Genomic DNA, 8,493 nt, shown 5'->3' with positions numbered 1-8,493 from the left:
TCTATCTATCTATCTATTTGTGTGTATATCTATCTATCTATCTATTGTGTATATCTATCTATCTATCTATCTATCTATCTATCTATCTATCTATCTATCTATCTATCTATCTGTGTGTGTAGATCTTTCTGATGTTGTGTCTTGTTCATTTTCCCTTTTAAGTTTCATTTGAATTAGACATTTGATGCTAAAAACCGACTGGAACGTCATGTGTTGATACTGGGAAAGTGGACACATGTCATCCATCTTTGTATCCAAGCTATGATATAGAAGGTGGGTCGCTTTGAGAAATCTGCCTAAAAGGAACACTGTGATTGGTACAGGCATAATTACATGTTTAACAGAACATTTAAAAAAAAAAGTAGCAGTGCCTTAAAAACCTGACAGCACTAATCTGGCTGTTCTTGTGTGAATGATAGAGCTGCGATTAAAAGATGAAATTATAATAAGACGTCATACTGTTTTTTTGTATAAATTAAATCAACCCTTTTTTTATCACGGCAGCCCTTTTAAAGTAAAAACAGGTTTAACCATGTTAATTAAGCCTCTCTATGGAAGAGAACTTCCACTTATCTCATTACTAATACTTACATTTAACTGCTGGTTATTCATATACATATTATAAATACTGGTATTACAGTTATTTATATCTGTGTGATGTTTTTGTTGTACTCAAAAGTAACTGGACCACAGCTACTTCTCTGGTTTTTCTGATTGGGTAATTCTTATAGCTTTTTTTTTGTATTTTCCACCACAACTGACACTCCAACATGCAGCCTTGATACCAACGACTTACCTGAGTCAGCATTACAGTGCTTGTTCCCATCTGGGTTACCCAGTTTATGATGGAGAAAGCCGGCACAATCTCTTCCTTTAGGATCAATAAAGTCTCATCTAATCTATTTTTAAAGGGATCAAAAGGTCAAAAAAGTTCATTTTGTCTCTCATTAATGTACACTCAGCACCCCATCTTGACAGAAAAAAAAACTGAAATGTGTAAATTTTTGCAAATTTATTAAAAAAGAAAAACTGAAATATCTCAAAGAATGGTCACAGAGTTGTTCCGAAGCCACTCCTTTGTTATTTTAGCTGTGTGCTTAGGGTCATTGTCTTGTTGGGAGGTGAACCTTCGGCCCAGTCTGAGGTCCAGAGCACTTTGGAAGAGGTTTTCTTCCAGGATATCTCTGTACTTGGCCGCATTCATCTTTCCTTCAATTGCAACCAGTCGTCCTGTCCCTGCAGCTGATAACACCCCCATAGCATGAAGCTGCCACCACCATGTTTCATTGTTGGGATTGTATTGGGCAGGTGATGAGCAGTGCCTGGTTTTCTCCACCCATACCACTTAGAATTAACGCCAACAAGTTCCATCTTGGTCGCATCAGACAAGAGAATCTTATTTCCCATTGTCTGGGAGTCCTTCATGTGTTTTTTGGCAAACTCTATGCGGGCTTTCATATGTCTTGCACTGAGGTGAGGCTTCCGTCGGGCCACTCTGCCATAAAGTCCCGGCTGGTGGAAGGCTGCAGTGATAGTTGACTTTGTGGAACTTTCTCTCATCTCCCTACTGCATCTCTGGAGCTCAGCCACAGTGATCTTTGGGTTCTTCTTTACCTCTATCACCGAGGCTCTTCTCCCACGATTGCTCAGATGGCTGGACGGCCAAGTCTTGGAAGAGTTCTGGTCGTTCCAAACTTCTTCCGTTCAAGGATTATGGAGGCCACTGTGCTCTTAGGAACCTTGAATGCAGCAGAAATTATTTTGTAACCTTTGCCAGATCTGTGCCTTGCCACAATTCTGTCTCTGAGCTCCTGGGGCAGTTCCTTGGACCTCCTGATTCTCATTTGCTCTGACCTGCCCTGTGAGCTGTAAGGTCTTATATAGACAGGTGTGTGCCTTTCCTAATCAAGTCCAATCAGTTTGATTAAACACAGCTGGACTCCAATGGAGGAGAAGAACCATCTCAAGGAGGATCAGAAGAAATGGACGGCATGTGAGTTAAATATGAGTGTCACAGCAATGGGTCTGAATACTTATGACCATGTGATATGTCAGTTTTTCTTTTTTAATAAATGTGCAAAAATGTCAGCATTTCGTTTTTTTCTGAGTGTGCATTAATGAGAAATTAAATGAACCTTTTTAATTTTAGCAAATGGCTGCTATAAAACAAAGAGTGACAAATGTAAAGGGGTCTGAATACTTTCCGTACCCACTGTATCTGTGTCTATATCTATCTATGTGTGTGTAGATCTATCTATGTGTGTGTATATCTATCTATCTATCTATCTATCTATATATCTTTATATCTATCTATCTATTTATTTATCTATCTATATATATTTATGTGTGTCTATCTATCTATCTATCTATCTATCTATCTATCTATCTATCTATCTCTGTCTATGTGTGTGTATATCTGTCTATGTGTTTGTATATCTATCTATTTATCTTTGTGTGCATATCTATCTTTCTATCTCTCTGATGTTTTGTCTTGTTCATTTTCCCTTTAAGTTTCATTTGAATTAGACATTTGATGCTAAAAACCGACTGGAATGTCATGTGTTGATACTGGGAGGAAGTGGACACATGTCATCCATCTTTATATCCAAGCTATGATATAAAAGGTGTGTTGCTTTGAGAAATCTGCCTAAAAGGAACACCGTGATTGGTACAGGCATAATTACATGTTTAACAGAACATTTAAAAAAAAAGTAGCAGTGCTTTAAAAACCTGACAGCACTAATCTGGCTGTTCTTGTGTGAATGACAGGGCTGCGATTAAAAGATGAAATTATAATAAGACGTCATACTGTTTTTTTGTATAAATTAAATCAACCCTTTTTTTATCACGGCAGCCCTTTTAAAGTAAAAACAGGTCTAACCATGTTAATTAAGCCTCTCTGTGGAAGAGAACTTCCACTTATCTCATTACTAATACTTAAATGTAACTGCTGGTTATTCATATACATATTATAAACACTGGTATTACAGTTACTTATATCTGTGTGATGTTTTTGTTGAACTCAAAAGTAACTGGACCACAGCTACTTCTCTGGTTTTTCTGTTTGGCTAATTCGTATACCTTTTTTTTGTATTTTCCACCACAATTGGAACTCCAACATGCAGCCTTGATACCAACGACTTACCTGAGTTTATTTCTGTACTGTAATATTTGGAGAAAGCCGGCACAATAGTTTCCTTGAGGATCAATAAAGTCTCAACTAATCTACTTTTAAAGGGATCGTTCCCCGAAAGAAGTGGAGATTCACTCATGATCTGCTCACCACTATGCCGATGGAGGGGCGGGTGAAGTGTTTTTGAGTCCACAAAGCAACTGAAGGAATTGTTGACCAGTTCTTCAAATGTTAAAAAAAAAACAATAAGATGCCTCCATACTGCTGCTGTGGAGTCTAACTCTTCACCCACCACCTCCATCGGCACCGTGGTAGGGTAGATAATGAGTGAATCTTCATTTTTCGGGTGAACTATCCCTTTAACATGGCCGAGCAGGTGGTGCTGTTCCTACAGGAGGGGGCACAGAAATCGGAAAGGTATCCCTGGCTGTAGGAAGTCAAGATTGGCTATTCTCTTTGCACTCCAACCTCCCCCTGCTTTGACATTCAGCAAGACGTGTGTTTTTTTCTTAATAAAACTGCAAAAAAACAAATCCTCATAAATATTCTTGTTTGTCTTCCAACCAACAGTTTCCACCGGTGAGGCTTTGAAGAGGGGAGAGAAGTTAGAAGGAGGGAGGGGTGGTTAGCTCCTCGGCGCAGAGCGAGGCGCGGTGGACGAGCGGGGAGCCGGGAGCGCGCGCAAAGGAAGGAAGGGAAAGGAAGGAGACCGAGGCTCGTCAGTCGCCAGCGGAGCCCCAGACGGCGGATGAGCGGAGCCGAGTGCGTGTGCGTAGCCCTCGTCGTTTCCCACAGCAGCCGAAAGCAGCGTCCGGCCGCCCGGAGCCTGCCCGCAACATGATGCTCAAACTCCTCCACCTCCTCGGGATGCTCGTCTGCAGCAGCCAAGGTAAGAGACTCGTGCGTGCGTACGTGCGCGAGTGAGTGCCTGTCAAATCCCCCCCACCCACCTCCCCGGGGGGCTCGGTTGACTTTGTGGACAAGTTGAGTGCGTGCTTTTTTTATATATATTTGGATATGCTCATCGTGATCTGCAGAGGGAGCGAGCAAGCTGCTGCTGCTGAGGAGAGAGAGACAGAGAGATGAGGGGGCGAGAGAGCTTGGGCATGAGAGGGGAGTGGGAGAGAGAGAGAGAGAGTGAGAGAGAGGGCTGGATTGTTTAACTGGACGTTGTTTTGTAATTGAGGCACGTCCTGCAGGGGCCACAATGCTCTCTCCCTGAAAAGGGGGATTATGATGGGGGCCCTTCTCCTTTTGCTCGCAAGTGGCTGAGCCGGTCGGACACACACCCTGCACTCCATCGGACACACACTGTTCTCCTCACCACGCAAACGCTGCTTACCCATGAGTTTATTCTGCGTGTGTTTGGGTGCTGCCTTTATGGTGCTGCGTTATTTCTGTGCGCACGGATCTCCAGTCGCAAGGGGCTGCGTCCTACAACTGGATTTTAATCTTCCAACTCAAACTGGAGACGTTAACCTGAGTTGCATATTCTTGTCACTGTAGGAAAAACGGTGTAGATGGAAGATTGTGCGAAGCAGATCAGGGTGTGTGTTTGTGTGTGTGTGCGTTTGTGTATGTGTGTGTGTGGGGGGGGGGCGCAGCCTGTGCGTAATCAAGCCACGATGTGCTCCGGAAAGTTTGGAAATACGAGCTCCCATTTGTGACACGCTTCTCCGTTAATTGGGTTTCATGTTCGTGGGGCACCTGCTTCGCATGATTTCGCGATGATTGTCTTGTGCGCGTGTCCGTGTGTGTGCTAGCGCGCTCCTGTTTGTGTGTGTGTGTTGGCTCCAGGCTCGTGGGCTATGGAGACGTTACCTGAGTGACTGCTGCTAACAAAAGCATTGATTGAAAGCGTGGTGCACAGTCGCCTCTGGCCCGCGTGTGTGTGCGCGTATATTTCTGTCCATAACGCGCGGCGCGTTGCCACAAAGGTGTCCTGAATGCACTGCGAGCAAAAAAAACAGCCCACTCCTGCAGCTCCTGAATCAGACCAAATCCAAGAATCACCCACAGCATGCAGGTTTATCTAATTTCCGAACTGATGCATGTCTTAAAGGCTTGTTTATCCCAAACAGATATAGCAACAAGTTGAATTGTATAACCCCCCTTGCTTAAATCCCCCCCACTTGTTCAGCAAACAAAACGTCCAAAGACTTAGGAGAAAAGAGGGAGTCGTCACATGGACATTTTTTTTGCAGTGGTGCCATGGGTTTCCTGGCGCACAACGGCAGGTGGGGGTAGAGCGCTGCAAAGTGGCACCGACAGGGAGCCGCTGGTAGTTAAAGCATGTTGCATCTCATTCATCCGCACACTGCCTCTCTGAAGTCCTCCAGGGGGGTGGGTCTCAATGGGGGGGTCCTTGAGGAGGTTTCATAGGGTCCCCGGGTCGCAAATGGAGAATCTCGGATACATATTTAACAATAGCTTTGCAGTATATGGGTGAAAATTACTATGAATATTAAAAACAGGGCCATCGGACTCTGCTACAGCACTATTGTAGCGCTTGTGAGAAATATAGATGTGTACAAGTTGGATGAGGTGGAGATTTCTGGGATAAATCTCCATCAGATGGGTCCACGTGGTTTATTTTGGCGGTTTGTGTTATGGAAACATCTGCAGACCCTCAGGAAGCCCAGTTTGATCCCCCTCGACATTTAGAAAGGACAGTGACACACTGGTAATTCCTGTTTACAGCACGTCAGCCAGTCGAATGTTGACGACAGAGAGGAAGAGGAGGAGAACGATGCCTTCACAGAATTGGGGATTCGTATTTTAATTTGGCGGTGTGTCCCATCGATGTCAAACAAAGAGGCCCAAACCGGATCAGTCCCCCCTCTGCCACTTTCCCTTTGTTACAACACCGTTACATCATCTCGCCGACGGATTTTCATTCTGATCATGTTTTCCATGAGAGCACGGTTAACACAAATTGACCTCTTAGACAAATCTCTGATGTGATGGTAAGGGGTGGTGCTGAGATGAAGGTGCCTGAGCAGGATTTCTTAAATGTCACAGCAGGGCTTTTGGGGTAAGGACCCAGAACCGTTTTTTTTCTTTGCCTTCACCGATTCACGACAGCAGCTTGGTGATTTGTTTTCCCCCTTCCTGGCAGGAGTCAGCGAGGTGCTTTGCCTCCCACCACACTAACTCTGCAGATCTTCCTCTGTTCTACCCCCTCCGGCTCGTGAAAGAAAAACATTTGCTTTTGAAGTCCCAGCTCCCCGTCTCTCCCCCGCTCTCGAGTGTGCATCCTTGAAGGTTTATGCATTTGGCTTTTTTACCGAACGCTTAGCACAATGAATTATACGCCTGCTTGGGTTCACCCGGGACTCGCCAATGTGATGTTAAGTGCCGTAATTAAGATTTCTGTATCTCTTGGGGTTGTGTGGGGGGGGATGTCAGAGGCTCAGGGTTTTTAAAGATTTATACCCCTGCGCTTAAGTGTCTCTCATTGCACCCGGAGCCTGCGCTTAAGCATGTGTCTGAGGTTTGCTTACATCCTGTAGCCCTGGTTTATGTGCACGCTCACATGAGTAAGCAAAACTGCACGGGCACTAACACACATACACACAAACACACACTTACACTCAGCCTCAAACCATTCAAATGAATCATCGGTCAAAGATTCATGAGGCTCGTGCAGATTTTCTCTTTTTTTTTTTTTTTTTATTCCTTTTTCAGAAATTCACTCCTCTAGTCCTGCAGGAAGCAAGCTATACCCCTTTAACTTTCTGTTTACCTCCACTTCCTGCCATGTTGAGAACCTGATCCTGGAACCATGCGATGCTTAACACCAGGCCCCACCAATCACAAACTCATATTAAAGACATACAAAGCTGTTCAGAGAAGAAATGGCCTGTGTCTTAGTCCTGCAAGGTGGAATTGATTGCCTTATTTGATTAATAGACTCGGGACGGAGAGCACACTCATAGAGAGCCAGTGTACATATGAAAATGAAATCGCCCCCTCGAGGCAGCAGCGTATGAGAAATCAATTTAAGGAACGACTAGAGTCAGCAGGCCTGGGAATTGTACAAAGGGCAATTTTAGTGTTATGGAAACGCTATTTATTTGCCTGTAAGTTTTTTGATTTCTCATGTGTGCCCTTTAGCGCTCGATCCCGCCGAGTTCCTGTCTTAGCGTTGGATTTGTGCATTTGCGAATGTTATATTTCCAAACACCTGGATGCATGAGAATAGCAGCGCCAAAACATCGGAGCCGCGGGCTTGTTCGGCTGAAGTGGCAGAACCATAGATGAGAGCCTGTGCTTGAAGTGACTGCTAACGCTTCACAGAAGGACGCCCACAAAATGACCACAGAGAGATGAAAACGGCCGCAGAGACAAAATACACCACAAAGGGACTGGAAACGACCACCGAGAGACACGGAGTAACCGCAACCAGGCACCAGATGACAACAAAAATGGCCGAAACGACCACAAACAGACACAAATGGAGCAGAAAGAGAAACAAAGGGATCACTGAAGGACCGAATGAGACTCACAATGACTACAGGGACTTAAAGAGAAGGAACAACAACAGCAAAAAAATGAAATGACTACATAGAGGCGCAAAACATTTTCAGACACACAAAACAACCACAAAGAGAAGCGAGTGGGACAAAAAATGGCTTTTAATCCAAGCAAGATGACTTTAAAAAGACACAAAATAATCAAAAAGATGGAAAACAACCAAAAAGAGAGACATAACTATGACAGAGAGACGCAAAACAACCACAAAGAGACACAAAACAACCATAAAAAGACCAAAAGCAACAACAAAGAGACACAAAGTTCCCACAAAGATATATGTAATGACCACATTGATGCTACTACATCGTCTACAATCCAAAGCCCAGTTTGTCTCCGTATCCTTCCACGTCGGCCTTTCAATGGGAAGTTATAGGTTCACAACCCCGAAACGACATGGACTGCTTTGCTCAAGGGTAGTTTGGAGAGCTCCGTGTTCCCGCTGCGACAGCTATCAGCTCACAGCTCCGGTAACAGGATTAGCATCAGGGATTAAGGGACCTCTGCAGGAAACGTATTCATCCTCTCTTTACTCAAGGACGTATTGTGTGTTAATGACACATGTTTGGGCTTTTTTTTGCCGATGGCAGAAATACTCCGAGTTCAGATATTACTAAATCAAGCTGCAGTAGGTGAACACTAGGCAACATCTTTATCGTAAAAAACAGCAGCATGTTCAATGATGCCCTGTGTCAACCTCGGTCTATTTTCACTCAAATCACCAATTATTATCGTGGAAATTCTCCTCGGGGAGTCTGTCCCAACCAGGAGCCAAGAAAGTGTAGATAAGGTCGGGTCGGGGGGGGGGGGGTTCTCTTGTAAGGATG

The 8,493-nt window shown here is 44.3% G+C and overlaps 1 protein-coding gene across 1 annotated transcript in view; it reads left to right on the top strand.

Annotated features, from left to right (window-relative positions):
• The first annotated feature begins 3,842 nt into the window (after nucleotides 1–3,842).
• The window catches only part of LOC133933204 (neural cell adhesion molecule 2-like), a 231,797-nt gene continuing 227,146 nt past the window's right edge, over nucleotides 3,843–8,493 (top strand). The window contains 1 exon segment of the mRNA XM_062380147.1: nucleotides 3,843–4,022. Within this exon segment, the coding sequence (XP_062236131.1) occupies nucleotides 3,971–4,022 (52 nt within the window). The 5' untranslated portion in view covers nucleotides 3,843–3,970.

The sequence above is a fragment of the Platichthys flesus genome, chromosome 22 (genome assembly GCF_949316205.1).
Source record: "Platichthys flesus chromosome 22, fPlaFle2.1, whole genome shotgun sequence".
Lineage (NCBI taxonomy): Eukaryota > Metazoa > Chordata > Actinopteri > Pleuronectiformes > Pleuronectidae > Platichthys > Platichthys flesus.
Note: the sequence above shows the minus strand (reverse complement) of the source record. Positions and strands in the feature narration are given on the sequence as shown.